The 26,143-nt window shown below is 37.9% G+C and overlaps 1 protein-coding gene across 2 annotated transcripts in view; it reads right to left on the bottom strand.

Annotated features, from left to right (window-relative positions):
• FOXJ3 (forkhead box J3) overlaps positions 1 to 26,143 on the bottom strand; it is an 86,533-nt gene that overhangs the window by 39,016 nt on the left and 21,374 nt on the right. For both annotated transcript variants that reach the window (XM_080921788.1, XM_080921789.1), the window contains exons 3-4: positions 10,718 to 11,042; positions 1,230 to 1,304 (exon numbers count right to left, since the gene is read on the bottom strand). In XM_080921788.1, the coding sequence (XP_080777914.1) occupies positions 1,230 to 1,304; positions 10,718 to 11,042 (400 nt within the window). The remainder of the gene's footprint in view (positions 1 to 1,229; positions 1,305 to 10,717; positions 11,043 to 26,143) is intronic.

Here is a 26,143-nt window from a genome sequence, read left to right as displayed (position 1 = left end):
GAAGATATAGTATGCTCATCAACAAGAGTGCCTCCTCAATGCCACTGACCTCTGTGCAAGTAACTCGGGTTCACAGTGAACAAGATACACATGATCCTCACACTCCAATGTTTAGATTCTATAGATAACTAATGAAGACTGATGACTGGAGTGTGGAGACAGCATTTCTGAAGACTGCTGGCTGCTTTGTGAAAGATCCTCTAAACAGAAGCATCCAACCCTGAAACAGACCTGGCAGAAAGGGCTATAGCTGATGGTGACTACAGTGAAAGAAAACAAGCTTCAGTGAAGTAGCACTAGAGCTCAATCTCCAGAGATAATATGCATTAATAAGCCAAGAAAGGGACCATGTGAAAGACATGCTTACAAAATTTAAAGATGATCTTCACACAAATGAAGTAAACGACAACTGAAATGACAAGAGTAAAACTGAAAAGGGTATTTTCTAACAAACAACAGACACCTAACCACTCAAATAAGAATGGTATCTTCTGGCCACAAGGGTCTCAGTCCAAATCTAGCAACTTATGTTGACAACCACCTATGATCCAAGCTAGCAATCTAAGCTTTAGAAAAGAACTGACTATATATACAAGCTATAGCTACATTGTTGCAGAGCTACCTAAACAAAGAAGAAAGAGATTCTCCAGATACAACACTGAAACTGTAATGTCATCAGGAGATAATGAACAACTCTAGAGGATAGAGTAGAAATGAATGTTTACTTCATCAGAGCACTTTTCTCCTTGCCAAGTAAGGGGTTCCACCCCAGATAGTAACAGCCCACCGTATTTCCTGACAAGCAATGTTTCAACATCAGATTAGATTCCACACACAACACTAAGAAAACCAAGCAAAAACTAGGTAAAACAAGGCAAACTATCAATGACAAGCTCTAGCTGCATTCTTTATCTCTTTAAAGGAACTCTCAAGCTGGGGGTGATAGCAAAGTATTTAATTGCAGCAGTCAGGAGGCAGAGACAGGTATATCTCTATGAATTCCAGACACCCAGAGATACAGTGAAGCCCTGCCTCAAAAAAAAAAAAAAAAAAAACAATCAATCAATCAATCAAAATTTAAAACAGCTGATCCTTACTTATTTACATTTCACCTAAGCCAATGAAAGTAGGAATACTTGCTGCTTCACATAACTCCTGACCGATGAACTAGACAGGGTCTTGACTCATGTGTGCCAGAGAGATTGCTACAATTTAAGAAAATGTCCTACCTTTCCAGGATCATCCTTGGATCGAGGCACTTTAAGGAAACATTTGTTCAGTGACAGATTATGTCGTATGGAATTCTGAAATTAAAGAAGAAAACCATTGTTGGGTCAGTAGACTATGACAAAACCTATTCCATCTTTAAAAACAAAACAAGAAACCTAAATATTTCTATGAATTGGAATACAGTTACAAATAGAGCCAATTTTTAAAATAAGTTCCACAGATTGGAAAGATGGTTCAGCAGGTAAGAGTGCTTGCTGCACTTGCAGAAGTCCAGAGTCTGTATCTCAGCACCAACATCAGGCAGTTCACAAACAACCATAATTCCACCTTCAGGGGATCCTACCCTGTTCTGGACTCTAAGAGAACCTATTCCTACATTCACATACTATACAGATTCACATACAAACACATATATTTAAAATACATATATAAATGAGCTTCAAAGTTAGCCTTTCTGCTTTTCAAATTAGGCATAGCATATAATAAATGAAAACAATTTATTAGAATACTCAATTCCCAGCAGATTCAATAATGATATATATTTGGCATTTAATTGCTTAAGAATTTTAATTATGCAAAAAGATGCCTAAGATGGCAATACTAAACAATAAGTATCAAACACAAAATTGTACATTGTTGTAAGATTTATTTTGTATGAGTGAGTATTTTACCTGCATGTATGTCTGTAAACCACATGCATGAATACCAGGTTCATACAGAAGCCAGAAAAGGGCATCCTGAAACTGGAATTATAGACAGTTCTGAGCCACTGTGTAAGTTCTGGGAACGGAACCCAGGTCCTTGTGAAGAACACCAAGTGCTCTTAACCTCTGGGTCATAATTTTAACCCCTTAACTGTGGTTATTTACATGTTTATTTACTCTTGGAAATAAATCAGAATGCCAAATGTCATAAGTTACCACACATAGGCTTTTTTTTTTTTTTTTAACTTTCCTGCACAGTCGAAATGGTTTAAGGTACAAGTGTAACCACTTTAAAGAAAAAAAAAGATTTATTTATCTATTTTATGGATGTGAGCACACTGTCACTGTCTTCAGAGACATCAGAAGAGGGCATCAGATCCTATTACAGATGGTTGTGAGCCACCATGTGGTTGCTGGGAATTGAACTCAGGACCTCTGGAAGAGCAGTCAGTGCTCTTAACCACTAAGCCATCTCTCCATCCCCAAGTGTAACTACTTTAAGTGAGTTTCTTAAAGTGTTAAATGCCAGAAACATATAGCACAACAGAAAGCATTTGCTTGGCACACACAAGTCAGATTCACACCCCAGCACTGAAACAAAATAAACTTTTAAAATGCCACTGTACTATAGGTAAACTTGGAATCAGAAGGTTATAGGAGAAAAACTATTCTATGGTAGATAACACATTTCAGAACGTTAAGTGAATTAGACAAATACAGATATCACTTAAATAATACTGGGGCATTCACCAACAGCTATAGCCATCTTGGAATAATGTTTTCTGAAAAACATATACACAAACCAGTTTACCTATGTCCATATGAACATAGGCCCTTTTACCTTTAAAAGTTATTTTTTTAACTGAATAGATAATTTTTAAAGATATGTAGAGGAGAACAATTTAAATATGGGTAAAAGAATATATTTACTGACTTACTGTAAATTGTACTTTCTTATTGGGAAAGGTACACAAACATTCCTGTGTAAATCACATTTTCTTTTTTATTTAACTTATTTACACGCACATGATTATGCACATGTGGAGGTCAGGGGATGACTTGTAGTCAGCTCTCTCTTGTCGTCATATAGGTCTCAGAGATGGAAGTCAGGTCAAAAAGTGTGGCAGGTTAAGTGTCTTTACCAACTGAGCCATCTCACAGACCGGCAAAGCCCTTCTAAGTCATTTTTGAGAAGAGGATAAGAAAGATTAACAGATAAAAGTACTATATTTTCATGGATAGAAGTTTCATAATGATCCTGTCATACACATTGATAAAAATGAAAAGAAAAAGCACTTTTTTTCTAAAGCAAGAACAAATTCCACTACTCTATTACAAAGTCATATAGAAACAAGGTTCTATCTATAACAACAAAAACTACATAAAAAGGTACTGGGTTATTAAAACAAGAGGAAAAAGACATGAAGGTGGTAGGGGGTCTAGGGCATCTAGCAGGGAATCGAGTCTGGAATGGACAACACTGGGATACATTAAACTGCCAAAGAATAAAGAATAGTAGGATAAAACTGCTGAGTACAGAAGTCCAGGAAAGATCTAAATTTCTCAACACAGCAGAAAAGAACCACTAAACTAACTTGGGTGGCAGGAAAATGCCTTTGGGACCTGAAGCGTTCATGAAATAAATAGGACTGGACAACGACTGTTAACAGAAAATATCCCGAAAACCTGTTTCCCAATTAAAGACTCCAAAATCCATTCATAAGTCATCTGTTTATCTGTTTACCCTCAAGTGGCCACATATTTAGTAGAGGCTCCAACTTTATTTAGCCACTACTTAAATGGTATTTTTGAGGATCATTTTTTTTTTTTGGCATAATATCTACTTTATTTTAATTCAGAGTTCTTAGCTCTAAATGGGATATCAATATCATTCCATCCCTCAAGACTCAGGGATCTATGCAGAAGAGGGACAAAAGACTCAGAGACAGAGAGGCGGTAAATGAGTTAAGAAATGTGTTCTAGAGACAAGAAGATGCACGCGGCATACATGAACTCACAGAGATTGGACAAGAACTATATGAGTCCAAACTAGACAACAGCCCAGCAAGAGGGGAGATAGTACAGAGTAGACCACCTACTAACTTCCCATAGATTCTCTAAAAGCACAAATATTTATGTCTGAGGTGATGGCAGTGAAATTTCTTCTCCATAGCACTCTGACAGCTTTGTTCCTTCTGGAGGAAGAATGGACATCAACACTTCTACAGAGGGACAGGAACCCCTTGCCAGGACAGAGGCAACAATCTACTACTATAGAAAAAAGTAGACGTGAATCCTTTTCTTCTGGGAGAGAGATAAGCTGCTGCCCCGCACACTAAGAAGTGACACTGACACCATGCAGATGTGTCTGCTACTCCCGTCCAAAGCAACCAGTTACAAGCTACAGGCACTAGCAGAACACATACACATGGTTATGTTTCAACCCCAACAACACCCCCTGCCCCAGAAGATAAAAGAATTCCTCAGATTAGTTTATAAATAAAACACTACGAAAAAAGCTTGTGAAACTTGAGGACAGAACAGCAACTGTTTTCCACACAGAATGTACCTATAGACAGAACCAAATTCTTACAAGATTCCTGGACAGAGAAAAAAAGGCAGAAGGAAAATTTAAACAAATAGAAAATATTACAAAACAACACAAGGCATCAACCTGCACAACACAAAAATTTCAAAGAACATCAAGAAAAAATAAAAAACAAACAAGCAACTGTAAAAACAAAATATTCAAGGGCTAAACTCAGTGGTAAGAGTGCTTTTGTGCCATACATGTAAAGACCCTAGGACAGTTTCCCAGCATGCACATGGGCAAGAACATGACCTCCCCAACCCCACCTACCTGACTGGGTCCTGTGGAATAGCCCTCAGCATTTGGGCAGAAGGAATACAATGCACACAGTGCACACCCAGGTTATAGGCTATCTCAGAAAATAAGGGGTGAGGTGCAGTACTACTATGTGTGTTATAGTTAAAATGCTAAGAACCAAAGGGAAGACATCCTAAAGGTAACACTGAGAGAAAAAGAGAGCTACAAAGTGGAAAGGACCAGAAATGGTTTTACAAAGTAACAGTGCATTTTAAAAGACTTAAAGTTTTTGTGTCTAAAGAAAACATAGTAGTTGAGCAGAAGACTCAGTATACAGATAAAAGTAATGTAGAACAACAAGATGGCTGAGCAGGAAAAGGCACCTGCAGTGTATGATGGAATGCTGTACTATACTGTACAGTACAAGATCAATGGCTTGGGTTTACCCTCAAAACACAGGGTATTGACTTCTAAAATGTATCCTCCAGCTTCCACACCCATGCCTGCACTCTCTGTAGCCCTTTCTCACAAATAATAAATTTAATTTTTTTAATTAAAAAAAAAAAAAAAGGCCAAGTGAGATAGCTCAGTCTAACAGCCTACATCTGACCACTAGAGCCAGAGTGGAAAGAGAAAGCAACTTCACCAAGTTATCTTCTGACCATGTGCACACAGACACAATACATAACATTGTATATGCTGAGGTTAAATGTATAAAGGAACTAGAAGAATTCAATTCCTGAAGTTCTTACATCATACATAGCATAGCTTAATACTATATGGTGGTAGGTTATAATTAAAGACAATCCATGTTGTGTTTGTGTCTTAAAATTCCTGTGTTGAAATCTAATTTCAATGTGGTAATATCTGGAGTTAAGGCTCCTCCTGAAAGATTAGATCTTGAAGGGAACTCAAGAAAAGAACTTAGTGCCTAAAAGAGGCTTGGAATTCACTACACAGACCAAGACTACACTGACCTTAAAGTCACAGAAATCTACCTGCCTCCAACCTCCCCAGTGCTGGGATCAAAGGCATGTTCCACCACACCCAGCTTTTGGTTCCCATAAATGTGCAGGTATAAATGTATCTAGGTATACAAAAAAGAAAATTAAAGTGAGCACAGTAAATCCTAGGCATCCAGTGTTTTAAAGCCAGTGGGGGAAAAAAAAATTTAATGATTACTATTTCTAATCCCTAGAGATACTGAAGGTCTGCTTGAGACAAATGGTACCAGATAATCTTTCTGGGAATCTTTAGTTTTAGGGACAAAATATACTTTCCCACTCATTTCCACTCCTGATCCACCCACTATTTCTTAATATATAAGCTATGTACCTTTCGGGTGAATGCTTAATCACTACTTGTAAAGGAATTCCCAGCCATGATTTGAGATAATAATCACCAAGACATAACAACAGATTTACACTATATAAGACACTGAGGACTAGCAGGTTAATGAGGAACATAATCAAAATTTATATACTGTTCCTAGAAATTGAAGCAAGTTCTTTAGTTGGGATTTCATATATTTTAAGATCATTATAATCTGGTTCTTTTACCAGGAGCTCCTATAATCAAGTGTTTAAAAATACAATTAAAATATCCCTCTAAATTCTCAAAATAAACTGCTATTTTGCTTCCTTAATAGTTTCCTAATAAGTCCCTTTCCTTTCACTCTGGTAACACTTTATTCTTTGTACCAGTCCCTTCAGAATCCTATCTTCCCCATTATTTTCAGTAACTATACGAACACTTTTTTCTAGGCCACAAACAAATGGTTATGACTTACACACAGTAGCTGTGATCAACTGTGTCCACAATAACACAGTATTCCACAATCCTCTGAAGAACTTGTTATACAGCTTCATAATGGCTTGTTGTATGTATCTTCATCTAAAAGAGGATGAACTCTCTAAGGAATCCTGTACTAAGTTTCTTAGTGCTTCTAAGCTCAAGCTCCGTGAAGAAAGTAAGCCCTTTCCAAATCAAGGAACGGACTATAAAAGTAAACTGAAAGGATTGGTAGCCCACAGGCCAAACAAAATCAAAACAGACACATTTATTATACTGCAGATTAAGAACCCTGGAACTAGAACATCTAGAAATTAGGAATTCTTCACAAAAACATTCCTCTCACTTCTCTTATAGAGGAGAAACCGAAATGCTACTCTGGCCTAATAGGAAACAAATAACCAGAACACATCAGAGATGCAGCCACTGGTTTGGTACCTCTTGCTTTACTCACTATGCTACCTGTCTGGTACCTTCAGATTTATGGCCTTTGATAAAAATCCAGAAGGCTCTCATAGGCTTTCTTACTCAAATATTGTCCTCCTTTTTTTCTCTACAGACATCATGCTTTTCAGTTGCCAAACAGACTTATATTTCCTTAACCCAAAACCTTGACAAAAAGTACCTAGAGTGTGTCAATAACAACAAACATAAAGTACTACCACTTTTTAACAATGTTTTGGTTCTGAGGTTAAAAAAAATGTTTGGCTGAGCAATGGTGTCACATGCCTTTTAATCCCAGCACTCAGGAGGCTAAGGCAGGCAAATCTGAGTTTGAGGCCAATTTGGTCTACACAGCAAGTTCCAGGACAGCCAGGGCTATACAGAGAAAACCTGCCTCAATAATGAAAGAGAGGGAAGGAGGGAGGGTAGAGGGGAGGAAAGGAAGGAGGGAGGGGAAAAAATGAAACAACAGAAATTTTCTGCATTTTTTAAGGGAGTGGGCTAGAGATCACACCCAGGTATGCTTCCTAGGTAATCACCTACCACTGAGCAACATCCCCAAATTTTATGCGACCAATTTTAAAATACACTTCTATGCTAGAGAGATGGCTCGGCAGTTAAAAACCTTGGCTGATTCTCCAGTAAACCCAGCTTTAAGGGATCTGATACCCTCTTTTGGTCTCCATAAGCAACAGCAAGGTATGTGGTATACAGACATACATAGAGACAAAGCATTAATACACATAAAAAAAACAATTTTTAACTTTTTTTCAAACTAGTAAGCCAGCTAAGAGAATTCAACTACCCATGTAGTCTTCACAAAAATGTGTGCTATATACTACTACTGGTTAAGAACAAATGCTGAAATTCTCAAACTACGAAGTCTACTGAGTCTTGATCCTACCATTCTCTACCTCAAAATGTCTGGGGAAAAAAAAAAATCACTTAATTTCTCTGAGCCTGTTTTCTTATCTTTACAACTACGAAAGAGTATCTACTTAGACTACTGTGTGACTTAGAGAGACAATGGTATAAAAGCATTTAGAATAATTCTGTCACATAAAAAATTGAAAATGCAGCTACTATTTGAGTATTTATGTACAAAAAAGAAATGACAGATTATTGAAACAAAAATAAATTATATAATAATTAATATCAATTAAGCATGAAGAAACACACTAAAGATTCACTTGATAAGAAATGGTGGCATGAACTTAAGTGATAAAGTAACACCAACTGGATGAAGACCAAAAAAGAAAAAAGACAAAAGCAAGAAATGTTTACAGACAGCAAGAAGAGAAAAAGGAGTGGAAAAGGAAGGTAAAAAGGAAGCTGAGAGTAAGAATTGCACTTTAATTCAAACTGCACTAAATGAAGCTCTGAAACAGAAAACACGGCACTGTGGATGAAAGAGACAGGAAAGCTGCAGTGTGGCACCATCCTCCCTCAAGACGTCTGACTTCCTTCCACAGCACATGGCACCTCACAGGTACACAGTATGTAAGCAAAGAGCTCTACAACTAGATGACAGTTTTAGGTTAATAAAGGTAGTAAACTTAAAGGTAGTACAGCAGGAACATTTACTAGAAACTGAAGAAACTATCATCTAATATAAACCTAAAACTCTATAAACTTTAAGTATATACAAATACACAAAAGCATGCACGCATATCACGTAGCACACAACTGGGTAATTCCTATGTATAACATAAAAAAATAAGCATGAAAGTAAACTGGATTACTTGTTGTAACACATATAGTTACTGTGCAACTTATGAGATAGTATATCAAAAGGCTTTTTAAATATGCAGTTGATTCCAGAGCTGGCAAGGAAGATACAGATGCCTCTGGAAACAAAAGAATAAGTTCATCCTATAAACATTCCCAATGGTCAAAGTTGCATTGGTTTGGAGGATAACGAGGGTTGGGTTGTAGCTCAGTAGTAGAGCATTCTAACTTTTAAGACCTTAGGCTCAATCACCAGAAACAAACAGTGAAAGTTCACTAAGATTTTTTTTTGAGGGGAGGAGGGCTGAGCATAATAACACACACCTATAATCACAGCACATGGAGGCAGAGACAGAGAATCCTAACTCCAAAGCAACCCTGTACTACAGTGATCACAGTGAGCTGTAAGCCAGCCCAGATTACATTGTGAGACTGTGTCTTAAAATAGTTCAGCACAAGCAAAAAGCAAATGAAAAAGGATAATAATAGCACAAAGAAAAATACCCGCAAGCAGTTACTATTGCAAATGACTGACCAAATCAGACAAACCTTTCTCTTTAATGTGTATTACGTGCCTACACACATGTACATCCACGGGAGTTCAGTTGTCCATGGAGACCAGAAATGGATGTTCGATTTCTTGGAGCTGGAGTTACAGGTGGTTGATAAAATGCAAACCTCAGTTCTATGCAAGAGCCACAAGTGCCCTTTAAACACCAGAGCCATCTCTCCAAGGTCAGCAGTGCTTTTGTCCATCTCTCTACATAGCCCCAGCTGTCCTGAACTCACTATGTAGACCATGCTGGCTCACTCACAGACATGCCTGCCTCTTCTACCTGTGCTGGAATTAATTGAAGGTGGCAAGGGCAACCACAGGTGGTGGAAAACTCCTTCTCACTGAACAAATAACATTCCTCATTTTACAGGAAAAAGAAAACTCATTATTAGAAAACAGCAACGAATGCTAAAATTACTGGGCAAAGCTTAAAAAGAAACTATGTTTGAATGCCCTCAAAATATCTCCCCAAAACTTTGTTTTTACGAGACAATAAACAATAGCCTTATAGTGGAGTACCCAGAGACATCACACTGACTGAGTAATGAGGCTATGCAGGTATTCTGTGCCTCTGATAAGCAGAGAGCCATGTTCCTTGTTATTCTGCCCCAAGCGTGCTATTTCTCACATGAGAAAACACCACCAAACCAAGAAAAACACACTCTGACAAGCATTTCTCAAAAGTGTCTAAGTCACAAGAGTATGTGACATTCACAGATTAGAGAGGGATGGAGAGAATATGACAACTAAATTGCAATGTGGGACCCTGAAACATAAAGGACACTGAAGGAAAAATGATGGAATCTGAAAAAAGCTTAGTCTGGTCAATAGCACTCTACCTGTGTAAATGTTTTGGTCATTATACTATGGTCTGCCAAATGTTAACGTTACAGGAAGCTAGTTGAACAAACATTTATAAAAACCTACACAGCTGTGAAGTCCTGTTTTCCTGTTTTCTACCACAACATCACGGCCAACCTGTTTGCACACTAGGTACCCTTTCTCCCGACTGCTGCATTCACAGTGCTCTCCTGCCATACTACATCAGTCCCATGACATAATAAAGCCCTAACATGCTACTTCCAAAAATAAGGCAACCATACATTTCCAGAGCCTGCAAGAAGGGTCAGTGAGTAATGACACTGGAAGACAGATCTGATAACTCGAGTTTGATCTGTAACAACCATATAGTAGAAAGAGAAAACCAACTCCCAAGTTATCCTTTGGACTCCATGTGTGCTTGGTGGCATACATGCTCAGACAAGCCTTCAATCAATCCATCAATCAATTAGTCCAATTAAAAGGTTTTTTTTTTCCCATTTCTGGCATCCTAAAGAATTTAATCTTTAGCTTTATAGCTTTTCAAAAAAGCTTTACTTTCAACAGCAGTTAACAGTATCACCACTGCTTATTTCACAAAAGCTAAAATTTATTTACCTTCCAACCACTGCCAGCCTCTCTATAATACGGAAAGTTATCACAAATCCACTGGTAAATCTCACTTAACGTCATTTTCTTTTTAGGTGAGCTATTAATTGCAAATGTGATGAGGCTGGCATAGCTGTACGGAGGCTTTCCATCTTTGTGCTGTTGGACTTCTTCCTGGTCCAGCGTTGTATTTGGGTCAAGGAGTGCATTTTTCTTAGAAATTCCTGTTCCATGTGCATTTTGTGTAGCATCAGATTTTTGGATGGCTGCTCTCATGGTGAGCTGTGGTAACCAGTCCATAGATGTCAAGCTGCTTTCCAATTCAGATGTCATCCTGCAGGTAAATAGATTCCTTAGTAAATATCAAAGAAAAAATTCCTGTTCTAGTAAAAATAATCCAATATTCACAAATCTAGGAGTTCTAAAATGAGGCAAAACTTAGTTAAATCTGAAAAGACTAAGTTATGTTAATGGCCAAACTAAATATTTAAGGGATCAAGATTTCCATTTTCTTATTTTTTTTCCTTCTAAATCATGAAGGGTTTAAAAATACAAAATAATACATGCACCAATTGCTAATGCCACTCTGTCTTGGGAAGGGAAGGGAAGGGAAGGGAAGGGAAGGAAAGGGAAGGGAAGGGAAGGGAGGGAAGGGGAGGGGAGGAGAGGGGAGGGAAGGAAAAAGGAAAGGAAAGGAAAGGAAAGGAAAGGAAAGGAAAGGAAAAAGGAAAGGAAAGAGGAAAGGAAAGAGGAAAGAGGAAAGAGGAAAAAGAAAAGTGGCAGCAGGGTCCTGGTATGAAAACTTTATCAGCAGCCCAAGTCCTTACTCACCAAAACACCACAATCCTAGTCTGTATACCTCTACCTCAATTTCTTTGGCACAATTTTAGAAATTATACTAAGTGCCAAAACTAGTGTAAACATAAGAAGTCAGAGAATTGAGAAACAAATGCAGAAATCTACATGAAGGAAAAAAGGTAAAGCTGAACATGTGTAAGGCAGGAAACATAAAGCAAGGGAGCACACAAGCTGGAGGGAGCTGACTACAGGATCAAGGATGCTACAAGCCAGGCTAACAGGCATTTAGTAAAAAAACAAAGTCAAGAAAACAGATTACAAAGACTGAAAACATGGGAGTATAAGACATAAGAGATTAAGCCAAAAATGGTCAAAAAGTAGTCCAAGCACAGGCTTGGAAACTCTGCAAACTGGAAAACCTCTGATGTGTTTTTCTCTAAGTGCATATACCATTACCACCCAGAGAATGAAAAGAAGTTTCACAAGGCTGCCATACTTTCTAGAGAGAAGAAATAAGCTGCTGTATAAATGGGAGATGAGAACACAGAAAGGATGCTGGCACTGTAGGCTGCAGTTGCAGTGTTCAAGCAGAGCACAAAAACATTCCGTCCTGGAATCAAGAAAACACAATTAGTGACCCAGGGACAAAGCAGAAGATGAAAGTGACTTCTAAGTGATACCAAGGTAAGGAATTGCACTGCAGTCAAATGTTTAAGGCTGGAAGTACAGCTCAGTGGTAGAAGACTTCCCTAGTATATGAACGGTCCTAGATTTGCTCCCCAACACTACACAAAGAAAGAAAACTTGTGATTGAGCAGGAGAACATTCCATGCAGGCCCTTCATCCCAAGTAGCAAAAATCAGCCAAGAGTAGAGTCAATGTCTGAGAGCCAACACAGGTTTGGGGAATGAGGAAGATAAGAATTCAAATACTCATTCCAACAGTTACCAGCTGTAAGCCTGTGAAAATGTTTACTATCTGAAACTCCAGCTTCCTCATGTGTACAAAGAAACAATAAAAGTACCTACACTTAAAATCCTATCTGATAAAACATACACGCACGCACAGAGAAAACATTCAGTAATTGTTAATAATATTAGTCTAGGAGCATTTTGGGAAAGTACTAGTGCACTTTTGAGTTCCAGAAAGTGGAGGGAGTGGACATGGAAGGGGAGAAGGAAATGAAAGAGGAAAAGGAGAGGGAGAAGGGGTAGCTACAGAGAAAGAAGGTAAGGAAAAAGTGAAAGGCAAGGAGACAGACACAGAGACCTAGAGCCCTATTATATCATCTGATTTTCCTAATGCTCTGAGCCACTTGTTTTGTTTCTCAAATTCCCTCCTTTTCTAAAAGCCAAACTTAAATTTCCCTAAATGGCACCTTCAGGGATCTTAAAACAAAGGAACAAACACTATTATCCCACCATGCAGTACAGCAAGCAGAAATGCGTACACCCAACACCTTGTAAGGACTGTGAAACAAGGAGATGTGCAAATTTCAAGATCACACTGCACCAAGTGAGTGAAGGAAAGTACCTGGAGCTTGCAGTCTCTGACCTTCAATTTAAAGATGAAAAACTAAGGGTCCAATGACATTGGGGGCTGTTTTTATACCTCTATAATTAGCAAAAGCTTATTGGGGGGGGCGGAAAGGTCAGCTTTTGTTGATGATTATAAAAATGGGAGCTATTACTGTTCAGTCATCAAAGAAGTATTGGCTATTATGTTCCTACATGCTACTGCTCTGTCTCTCGGCTCTCTCTGCACAGCTTTACCTTGTTCAAATTAAGACAGATGTTACACAAATTTCTCATGTTAACATAAAAAGTGTGCTTAAACTGAAACAATTAGCACCAGACCGGTAGTAACATGAACTCAACACTCAGAATATGTCAGCATGAAGGAGCCATTTAAAATGTGTGGCATTACATTTAACAAGACTTCATAATAACCACTGTGTATGGGACTATGCTTGAGTAATAAACAAAGGACCATTAACGATTTTTTTTTTTTTTTTTTTTTTTTTTTTTGCCCTTAAGGAACCAACAGCTTAATCAGTATCAGACATGAAAAAATTGTTTGAAGGAGCAACATTGGCTGCTCAGGAAGGAAACATGGACTGCAGTCCTGGAGTCAGGAAAGGAAGAACTTCATCTGTGTCTTAAAGTAAAGATGGGACAATGTGTCAGAAGGAGATCATGTTGCACTTCTAATTACCTCTAACAATTGCCACAGCAAACATTAAATATTCCACAAAATTTCTCAAATATAAAGTCTGAAAAAGTAGGGTTGTTTCTAATTTATTAGTTTATATACTCTTGTTAATAAAGTAGAAAGTGCCACCAACTGTGATACTTTACAGTAAATCCCCATTAAGCAAAAATATAAAAGATGACCATTCAATTTGGTCCTCTATGAGCAGAGTGGTGATGGCTGACGTTGGCTTGTGTAAAACATAGATGGTGGTGAGTTTAAAACAGCACAGACAGCTCTGAGGAATTTGGTTATGGAAATCTGGCTAAGAAATGTCAGGCCACTTTACCTCACCTCATTCCAGAGGCCTCCAGCTGACCTCTTGGACTGACTTCTCACCATCCCGCCCTGCTAATCACCTCAAGTGCAATGTACACACTAAAGGAGAATTTAGGAACACTCTTTATGTCATCACAGCCAATCTCTTTCCTGACAACATAACATTTAACACATTTTAGCTTTTATTATTGTCTTACTAATTCTCTAAACTCCTACTGTTGTTCTAAAACTTAGCATTTAACATACTTCATATACATTTATCATATGTCTAAGCTTCCTACTCACCCCCCTCTCACACATCCCCACTGAGGATAGTGACCATAAAGTAGGTGCTACCTAATAACAGATACAAAATATCTAAAAATGACAGTAATTTAATAAGGAATTTAAAATCTTATCTGAAATGGCCTCTCCTTTTCACTGTTTTTTCTTCAAGACTCAAACCAAACGCCTCTTCCTACACAAAGCCTAGTCAATTACCTCTTCCCGTTCTGTAACTAAGATGATTGAGATCCTGTTCCTATGAGGCAGATTAAATAAACAGCACAGGATTTGTATTGAAGCTGAATACCCTGTATCATGGAGACCCTCAGAGCTCCCTGAAGGAGGGAACTTCAATAGTTAAAACAGTGACTATTTGCCAGGTGTGGTGCCAGCACTTAGGAGGCAGAGGCAAGTGGGTCTTTGAGTCTGGGCCACTCTGATCTACAGGCTGACAGCTAGAGCTACACAAAGAAGCCTTGTCTCAAAAAATAAACAACGTGTGGATCTATGTGTCTTGGTGGACACATGGGCACACACAATCAGACAGAGTACCTGTCAAGAAGCAAAGCACCTGTTAGAGGTTAAAAGGAAGCAGCAGGAGTAGACTGGACAGCATATGGAAGGTACTCCCAGCAGCAACATCCTTATAACTTGGAAAACCTAGCACAGACTGACACAAACAGCTCTACTGGAATACCAGAGGAAAGTGCTAATATGGAAACAAAGAGAAAAAGAAAGCATTGTTTATGAGAGAAATGGAAATGAAGAACTACCACCTGAAGTTCTGATGTTGGTATGGCAACCTTCAAAAGGAGTTTTTTCACAACTTTCACAACAAGGCATATAGAGCATCGAAGTACAACAAACAGGTGTGGTAACTCACACCCATAATCTCAGCATGTAAGAGGCTTCAGCAGGAGTACTGAGTTTAAAGCTAGCTAAGTCTACAGAATGAGATTCCATCTAAAATCAAAACCAAATAAAACACTTCTCAAAACTAGGTGATGACATGTGGGTAAGGAGATGGAAAATTAATTTCACTTTATAGAACACCACTGATACCGCCTCGAACGCTTTTAATCGTTAACACACTCCTTTCATGTCTGCCTGCAATCTTCCTCATTCCCAAGGAGTACTGATGTTTACTCAGAAAGCTTTTCAGTTCCATCAAGAAAAGAGAATGAATGAATGGTGGAGATGCAGTATCCTGATAGCATAAGAGGAAGACACAAAGGAAAGTAAGAATGATTTTGTGACCCAAATAGTACTGAGCCCTTCCAATTCATTCCTGGAACTTGTTATTTCACCTACAGATTTGGCAGCACATGAAAAATTGCACAACGGGGAATTCAAATGAAATCTTTGTGAAATATAGATTGGCTCCTTCTTGTCACATAAACAATGCTCTAAACAAGAAATTAAACTGATTATAGAGTTACATGTAGAGATAAAATGCAGATCCTTAGCTTAAACACAGGCCTGATTATGGCCTTATGCATCCTACAATCTGACACTCTGTGAGACTGGAAAACACACTTTTGCTCCTGAAATGCAATCTGAAGCTTTAACTAAAGAAATACCATCAAACATTCCTTCATGCTTATAGTGGCTCACACCTTTAATTCCAGCACTCAGGAGGCAGAAGCAGGCAGATCTCTCTGAGTTTAGGCTAACTTAAGGTTCTGCACCCCTCTGGGATTTTGGTGCAATGGAACCTCTTCAGTGGTTTATGAAATTCTTAGAATGAACTTCATAATTAAACACTTAAAATTACAAGGAAAACCAATTATACTAAGTATGAATTTTAAATATTGCTACACGGTGATTTTAAATATACATATGCTATCTTACATAATCATCCAGCAACCTTGGTGAAAATGAACGCTTCATTGAACTACTTATTAAAAGTCATCCAGGATTAAAATTTTTGTAGACAGCACCTGCAAACTGAGAATATACTTATTCTACAAATAAGATCTTACAATGACTCCTGAAACCGTCCGTAAGTAAGACCTTCCTTACTCCACAGAAGAATTCTGAATCCATAGTGCTCAGGTATAAAAGCCCTAGCTGGTTATCATACAGCAGAGAGACAAAGGAGTAAAGGGGAAAGATGTTTTCATTTGCCTGGTACAGACCTGCTTCATCCTGACAAGTATAGTTTTTATAGATTCGCCACAGGAAGACTGGTGTGGTACTATAACGTAGAAGCAATAGCATTAGTTCAATGCCAGCCTCAACACTATATCAAGTTTATGGGCATCATGAGACCCTAGCTCCAAGGGCCACCTCAAATATTTTCCAAGGAAGTAAATTCACAACACAATCAATCTTTTCTGGATTAGAAGATTCACTGTACTTTTAAAAACACTTTTTAGGATAACCTCAATCTCTCCTCCTGTGGAGAGTAGAGGAAAATGTTTTTAGCCAGAGTTCTCTTCATAATGATGCCACCTTTTACACAAGTTAAGTCTGTAACTACTCCAACTTTCCCTACAGGATCTAATAAGCACAACACATTCACTGTTCTTCTCTAGCTGCTCTCCGAAATTACCCTTCAAGTATTTAGTCTTAGATTCAAAATATTCTTAATTCATGAAAACCGTATGCTCAGTTTGAATCTTTAAGTTACAAAGGTACAGGTCACTGAATCAAAATGTTTCTTGATTCATTATCATGTGTGTGTAGTATATGTATGTGTATGTGTTGGTGTGTGCACAGGTGCACATTCTCTTTGGTATATGTGTGGAAGCCAAATGTCAACTGTGGGTGCCTTCCTCCACTGTCCTCTAGCATTATCTTCCTAAGACAAGATCTCTCCTGAACCTGAAACTCATTCATTCCAATAAGCTGACTGGCCAGGAAGCTTAAGGGACCTGTCTCTGCCTCACCAGTGCAGAGATTACAGTTGCCACCACAACCACCAACTTTTACTTATGCATAAATGAAGTGTGGGCCTATGAGTATATGTGCACCATATGTGTGTGCAGGAGTCCAAGAGGGTGTTAGACCCCTGGAACTGGAGCTACAAGTGGTTATGAGCCGCCATATATGTGCTGGAACCAACCCAGGTTGTCTTCAAGAGGAGCTGGCACACTTAACTGCTGAGCCCCTCACCAGCTTTTTAAGTGGATGCTGAAAAAAATCTAACCTCACTTCCTCAAGCTTGTGCCAAAAAAAAAGCACTTTATCCATTGAGCCATCACTCCAGCCCCAAAAGTATTTTTAGTCTACATAAAATTCCTATCTTAAAACTGTTTTGCTTTAAACAGGGCATAGAACATGCCTTTAATTCCAGAAAGAACCAAGGCAACATAGCAAGACACTACCTCAAAAGGAAAAGGAAAGAGAAGGTGGGAAGAAGGTGGGAAAGCAGGGCTGGCAGGTAAAAGAGGAAAGGGGAAGAGGAAAGGGAGGAAACAACTATTTTACTTTAAAGAGAGAAAAAAATAACATGTGGAGACATTAATCTATCATTACTGCCATATGCTCTGCATTTAAAACTATCTATGGAATTATATGAATAGATAAATAGGCTAAAGAACATCAATTCCTTTTAAATATCACCCCCCCCAATCTCTGCAATTGATATTTTAAAACCAAAGCAGAATCTAATACTAATACTTCTTACATTAGGTTGCTTGTACCCACACAGTCATTTCTTTCCATTAAATTTATCCCTGCCCCTTTCTCAAAATACTTCTCAGTTTATCATCCAGCATCTCACAATTATCCTGCCTACATGTCATTGTAACAGTGAGGTGACACCAAGACGAGCAAAGGGTGTGGGAGATGATGCTCTGAGAATGGTAAAGAAACAGCTTATTGCTGCTGCTTGTAATTTCCATAGTCCATCAGCTCTCAGAATATGGTCCAGAGAGCCTCTCACAATAGTGTAAATGGCCAGAACTAGCTCATAAGCTAGTAATGCAATTTTCATTAGGATCATCACAAAATATGTAGGGACACAATGCACACTGAATATGCAGCACATCACAAGGACTGAATAGATAGATGTCAGCCATTATTACTAGTAAGGTAGATGATGATCAGAATATGCTTGCTTATTGTTCTCAGTGCACAGCATGTAACACATCTAAATAAATGTAATGCTACACTATGGATTTTAAAAACCAAGATAAAATACCCCTTGCGATCCATCATGAAAGGTTTCCTAAACACAAGAAGTCATTACAATGGTAGATTTTTCATACAGTGCAGAAAACCTGGAAGATTTTTTTTATCTGTAATTTACCAGTAAGTCTTAAATCAACAATTTGATAGGCCTGGCTGTGACAATAAGGAGAGCTCCTATTACTTACTATCATTTATATCATGGCATCAATGCACAGAAATGTCATGATAAACATGTTTACTTACAAAGGTATTCCCAGATGATTATAAATGCATTCTATAATATCTACTTTTAGATTCCATGTCATGATTTCAAGACTGGTTTAAAAGATCAGATAAAATTTAGTCTACTACATAAAAGGACTCTAAGACATGAACAAAAAAAAAAAAAGGAAAGATGGGAGGAATCAAGATAGATTAGACAGCCAATTAAAACTAGAATTCTGGAAAATATAAACTACAGCTTCCTTGAAGACAAAGAGATGAGCAGTTTCTTCTAGAAAAAACATTACATTAGATAAAAAGGAAAATAGAGCCAGGCATGGTGGCACACTGCCTAGAATTCCAGCACTCAAGAGGCCAAGGCACATCTTTATTTCTAGTTCAGTCTTAGCTACATAGAAAGACACTTTCAAAAACCAAGAGCTGAGGATGCTGGGCAGTGATAAAGTGCTTACACAGCATATACAAGACTCTGGGTTCAATCACTCTGACTTAAAAATAGAAATGAGTTAACCTGAACTCCTAAAAGGCTATAATTTAACTGAGCTTTGAAATTTTAGAAATATATTAATCTAAAAGCTAAATAAACATACCTTCTACTCTAGGAACATGAGTAGTTAACAATTTATATAAAACATCAACTTATTACCACTATGATTACTTTGTGTGAAAAGGTATGGACATTATTAATTCTACACCTATCTGGGGTGAAATGGTTACCAACAAATCATAGGTAAAAATGCTACCTCTAAAATGCATTTGACCCTAAGAGCCTCTGCCTGGAGACCTATCTTTACAAGACTCTGCTGTTCGTGTTTTGCTTTGTTTCTTGCCACCATTTCAGAGTTTCTGTATGTGCAGACCTCTGTGAAATGGAGACCAGGTTAGACTTCCTAGTGAGTCCCTGGTAGCCAGAACTCAGTAATGTCTCAAACACATTGCCACTCTAGTACAAGAAACTATGTTCCCTGGAACATGAATATACACATACAAACCATACACACATACAAATCAGTTGAAGAATGAGAAAAAAGAAGCCTAAGGAGATGGTATTATTTAATGTTATTAAGTAGTGAAAATGCTGTGAAATGTTAACATTGCTGTAAGATATACAATCATATTCAAATGTTGGGGCTACAAAATGGTTAAAAAAATACAATGGAGTTTCAAATTTTCTCAGTATGTTTTTAAGTTTTTCTTTTCTTTTAAGTCAACTAGAGTGGACATACTTATGATACAGGGCAATCAGCATGTCCATCACTATTAACATTTATTTCTTTGTAGTGAGAACTCACAAGACTCTCCACTTCCCTAGTCTGTTACCCTTGAAATACCCAATTCCAAGTGCTTGTTATAATCATGCAGCATGACACAACACTAAAACATTCTTCTTTATCTCACTACAACATTGGACCCACTGAACAACTGGTCCCCGACAACCATAAAAACCTCCGGGACCACAACAGTATGTATTCCTGACTAGTTTCAAACTCAAGCAGTTCTCTTGTCCCCTTTAGTGCTGGGATGACAGGCACAAGTCACTAGCCTAGCTTAAATTAAAACTCTTGCTTAAACTTATCTTCACCTACAAGGACACTAAAGTTATTATCTAATTTTCAAGTTAGCACTAAGCAGATATAAGATATATTAGGTCTTCCTCCAATTAAAAAACATGACTAACAGTTTCAAAGCTTATTCTAAAACTACAATAATATAGATACCTCAACAGCATAGAGCCCAAAACAAACAAACATTATTTCAGTTGCTTTCTAGTACAAATTCCAAAACAAATCATGGAATTAAAAAAAAAAAAAGATACTGAAATAAAAGGCTCATCTATTTGGAGGGAAGGATATACACACACACACACACACACACACACACACACACACACACACAAATGCAGTGGAAAAATTAAAGATAGACCTAAATGTAAAGTCTAAAAGCTATAGAAGAAATCATACAAGAAATCTTTGTAATCTTTCCTAGTCACACTTCACACACACACAAAGTTCATAAGATAAAACTGATAAATTTCATCAAGTTTTAAACTTTATATTCTTCAAAAAAATGAAAACACAACATGGACAGGACGTGGGTATCTGTAAAAAAGCATCTCAAAAAGAACTTGGATCTAAAAATATAAAGAACTCTCACAAAGCAATAAGGAAACAAACCAATTCTTTTTAAATGATGAGATATTTGAATAGGCACTGAACAAAGACTATGCACAATGTCAAATAACTACCTGAAGAGATGCTCGGGCACATCATCACACACTGAGATGGAGCGAAAAGTACAATGAGGTGTCCCTACTCACTTACTACGATAGCTGAAATTAAGTGCTGATGGTAGGGATGTAAAACGGTACAACTGCTTTAGAAACATTTGGCATTTTTTTTTTAAAGTTAAGCCCAAATCCATCACAAGATCCCACTTTGACATATTTATGCAAAAATAAACCATATATTCAGACATATGTGCACGATTTTCATAGCATTTTATTTGTAATAAAAATAGAAACAATTCAAATACACACCAATAGGTGGATGCATAAATTGTTAAGTATACGCATCCAGAACAGAGTAACTACTGATATACCCAGCAACATAGATGTACCTCAAAATTATGCTGAATAAAGAATTACCCTGGGCTGGAGAGATGGCTCAGTGGTTAAGAGCACTGACTGCTCTTCCAAAGGTCCTGAGTTCAATTCCCAGCAACCATATGGTGGCTCACAACCATCTATAATGAGATCTGATGCCCTCTTCTGGTGTGTCTGAAGACAGCTACAGTGTGCTCACATACATTAAATAAATAAATAAATCTTTAAAAAAAAAAAAAAAGAATTACCCTATTTACCTTACTTTAAGAAAACCAAATGCTAAGTGTAGTAGTGTATTATGTGAAGTCATGTGATATATGTACATTTGTTTAAATAGTAAATTTTCAAGGAAAAACTGCTATGTTGGGGGGAGGGAAGAGGGCTGGAGAGATGGCTCAGTGGTTAAGAGCACTGACTGCTCTTCCAGAGGTCCTGAGATCAATTCCCAGCAATCACATGGTAGCTCACAACCATCTGTAAAGGGATTCAACGCCCTCTTCTGATGTGTCTGAAGACAGCTGTAGTGTACTCACATACATTAAATGAGTAAATAAATCTTAGAAAGAAAGAAGGAAAGAAAGACTGTGGGGCTAGAAAAGAAAAAAAAAGTGAATTGTGTTTTCTAGTCTATTTTCTGGAATTCAGAGCCAGGCTGGCATGTGTTTTTAAACCCAATACTTAAGGAGGCAGAGGCAGACAGACCTGAGTTCTAATCCAGCCAGGTCTACCTAACAGATCCCCAGGTCAAGCTAGGGCTATATAGTGAGACCCCCATTGGAATGAACGAATGATAAAGCAGGCAAACAGACAGGCACTCACACATGCATACACTCCCCTAGCAAAGGCTTCCTCACCCAGGTCCTTCCCACAGCACCAAGTAAATCCAGTTCTCAATGTTTCTAACACTTGAGATCCAGCTTTGCCACACCCAATCCAAAAATACCAGCATCTTCCTCAGAAATCTAGGTCTTGCTTGGTACCATTCTGATACTTAGTTAACAACTTTGTGTCTACTTACATTATTTCTACTAAGATATCTTGTGAGGGGGGCAGCACAGTTTCTGCCTCACAAATAAAATCACAGTTGATAAAATAATCTTAGTATGCAGAATAAGATTTTGTTGTCATAATTTTTTTTACCCTTTTTCTTTCCTTTGGAGACTGGGTTTCATGTAGCCCAGACTGGCCTAGAACAAAACTATGTCACCAGTTAACCTTGAACCTCCGATCCTCTTGCTTCCACTTCTCAGATGTTGGGTCTACAAGCATGAAGTGTCATACAAAGCCTTGTAATTTTTATTAAAATATAATTTAGTAGCAAGAACGGTGACAGATGCCTGTAATTCCAACTGGGGAAGGAAGACTGTGATTGAGTCCAGCTTAGGCTATGTATTGAACATTGTCTCAAATAATTTTGCCTGTATTATATTCAAGTAAAGAACAAAGTGCTGATTGGTAAGAACCTAATTAAATCAATATTTAGCTATCACAAACATTGCTTCAGTGAAAATTTGAGTTTGTCCTGAATTCATCCAGAAATATATTGATGGAATAAGATATATGAAGACATTACAGTTACCTCTCTAAATTTGGCATTCCTCTTTAAATCATAAAAATATAGCAACTATAATTTAAAAACCAATCCTAATACAATGATCCAACATCACCTACTAAATACAATTAAATTATTTTAAATATTTAAGGAGACTGGAAATAACTTAAGTTCATTTACCTTATGTCTCCCCCAACAAAAAAAAAATCACAAAGTTTTATTTTAGAGAGAGGGTCTTCTCATGCATCCCATGTTAGCCCTTAACTCAAAATCTTCCAGCTTCTGCCTCCTGGGTGCTTTGACCACACACTTGTATGCCAGCAAACCTGGATCACCCCAAGAACTCCAAAAGCTCTACATACTGTCATTCCACTCCTCAACTTATACACACTGCCCTTCTCACTCATACTTGCCATCACAACCCTCTACCAGCCACAGTTATGGCTTTTCTCCATCACTCATGTACCTAGCTTGTTTGGCAGGTGATGGTCAATTTTGGTTGTCAACTTAGTAAGACTTAGAATCACTATAGAAACAAGCCTCAGCCCACTTCTTAGGGAATTTTCTAGAATAGGCTGAGGTACAAAGGCACACCTATGTTGTGGAAGGCACTATTTTATAAGCTGGAGTCCTAGACTAAATAAAAAGGAGGAAGGAAACAACAGCTTCTTCACTCTCTGCTTCCTGTCTGCAGATTCAATGTGAAGAGCTGCCTAAAGCCACTCTTATGAGCTAAAATATCTTTCCTTCTTATTGTATTTTATTTTTGTCAGATACTGTCACAATAACGAGACAAGTATTTCTGGTTTGGGGAAGAGCACAAGAAGCAGTTTTAAGTAATCAAGTTTTTAACATCACAAACACACATACACAGAGTGGGATGGGAACATTTTTCCTTTCTTGATTCCACTTTAAAAAAAAAAAAAAAAAAAAAAACAGACAACAGTCCTCTTCACATACAAATCTATAAGAATGAGACTTTGCTTTGAGAGGGGCCATATAGAGCACTACAGAAATGAAAGTCTTTACTGTGAGTCTGATTTATAGCTATATTCAAAAGATTCTGATTCTAGAATTTTTATATACAAGAATTACAGCACACTCTAGGTTAGTTAATCCATCCCATGTTCTGTAAACTTATCAAACAAAATTTAGGCAAGTATGCAACTAAACCTAATATTATATAAGGCCCTAATATAAACACAAATACTCCAAACAACTTAAAAATATCAGTTGGTAGCCTTTATATAATTGTTCCAACACACCCAACTATAAAATATTTTTAATGAAATCTATTCAGTGTAGAAGAGTGAAGTCTACAAAACCATTTGATGTAACAATGCCCAAAGTTTTAAATATTAAAAAAAACAAAAACAAAAAAACAAACTACTTCCATCACATAAGAAATCACCACTAAGTCAAATTAGCTCTACAGCAGTTCTGAGATAAAAGAAAGTAATGGGCCTTTTTGTCCCCAAAATTATTTCCAGAACAAAATAGGCATCCCTTGCCTTTAAAGATAGAAAAAACATTCAAGTTAAGTAGGTGAAAAATGCATTCTCATGGGAAGAAACACCAGAATGGCATGAAGTTTTCCAGAGAATAGCAAGGAACTTTGCTCCAATGAATGCTAGTGCTGAAACTCCAAACGAGGCAAACTCAACTCATTTTCCCTCTGATTCATTCTAGAAAATCAGAATTTGTCTCAAACCTACATACTCCTAAACTTCACATTTATGACACAAGTAATGTTTCTCTCTCTCCTCTTGCCCCCCATTTATCATTTTCTGTTGCAGTAATTATTAAAAATGTAAAGGCTTATCTCTTTATTGGCTGTCTCACTTCACGGATGCCAAACACTCAGACTCTGTCACTGCAAGCTACACTCTCCACAAGATTCCCTTCCCAGACGGTTCACTCTGTCTGCCCTGATGCTTCTGCCCTGGGTAGATTTTACTGCCCTGGCGTGTTTCTTTCCACTACTGCCTAGCACAAATTACTCTAAAGCCGGTTGTTTTTCATTATAGATGTATATATTCAATTCTCAATCCACAAACCCTCTATACAATATTACATCCAATAGACAAAGACACAAATTGCTCTTCTATATGAGATAAAATGACCTACAGATAATTTTATATTAAAATATTCATATCTACTTATCACCTATTAAGTGCACTTGGATCTAGGTCTGCTTTCTCAGGATCCATCTTGATTTCCCTCAATCTCCCTCTGCTCCTCTTCCATTTTCCTACCTTTTCTCTGCCTACCTCTCCACTGTCCAATCATGTATTGCCTTAACATAAATCTAAAATTTCCTCTGTTCCAGTAACAATGGTCAGTTGAGGTTTGGTCTGTTTTTATGTACTGTAATATTAATTTTGTATCTAAAGGTCTAAGCTTATCAGTAAATTTTTATGTACAAGCTTTTGTTGTGCAAGCCTTGTTCCTTGACTTAAAGGTACTGGTTAAATAAAACTGACTATAGCCAATTACTGGAGCGACTAGAGGTAGATGGGTTTGAGGTAGTGGGTTGGGGTGGAGAAGAGGAGTTAGGAGAGACCAGAGAGGAAGGAGGAAGAACAACCAGAGGAGAAAGCCATCATGAGAGGAGAGGAACCATGTGTGCATGGCCAAGAAAAAAAAAATTATTATCTGGGGTACACTACTGGGGAGGTAGTAGCCAGGCCAGCAGTTTAAAGGGTAGGTTAGGGATTATCCCCAGTAATTGTTAAAGTTAAATAAAATAACCATAGTCTGAGTCTCATTAATTTGTAAGCTAGTTGGAAATAAATATAAATTGGCTAAACTACATTTTGGCGCCGAACATGAGGCATGAAAACATCGGAGACAAGTTACTGGGTAGAAAAGTACAACCCCAACCCTTCCCCACAAAACATGGCTTTCAAGCTACTGCTGCTTGGGACCAACTGGACTACAGTTATTGGGAAGGCTTTGCACTAGCTCGGCTGCTAATAGAAAGAGGCTGCTGTTCTCCCAAGAGCTGCATGCTGCTCTGGAAAATCAGCGCTCTGCTTAGCAGAAAGCACAGCTTAATAAGGCCCAATAGAGAAGAATGGCAGCCTAGTCCTGTGTCTATTGAGTCTAGCAAGAGCTGCCAGCAAAACCAAACAGGGAAGGGCACAGGAGCTAGAGACTACTGGCAGATGCCCGGGGATACAGACCTAAAGCCACACAAAAGCAGGGCACTTTGGAAAGGCCTGGCCAGGGCCTGCAAAAGGTCAAGCAAAGAGCCCTGAGCTAGCTAGACAGCTGGAGTGGAGCTAATGCAACGTAAGGTACAAACTAAAAGTCCCAAGAGTCTAAACTA

The sequence above is a fragment of the Micromys minutus genome (genome assembly GCF_963924665.1).
Source record: "Micromys minutus genome assembly, chromosome: 9".
In the NCBI taxonomy this organism is placed as follows: Eukaryota; Metazoa; Chordata; class Mammalia; order Rodentia; family Muridae; genus Micromys; species Micromys minutus.
Note: the sequence above shows the minus strand (reverse complement) of the source record. Positions and strands in the feature narration are given on the sequence as shown.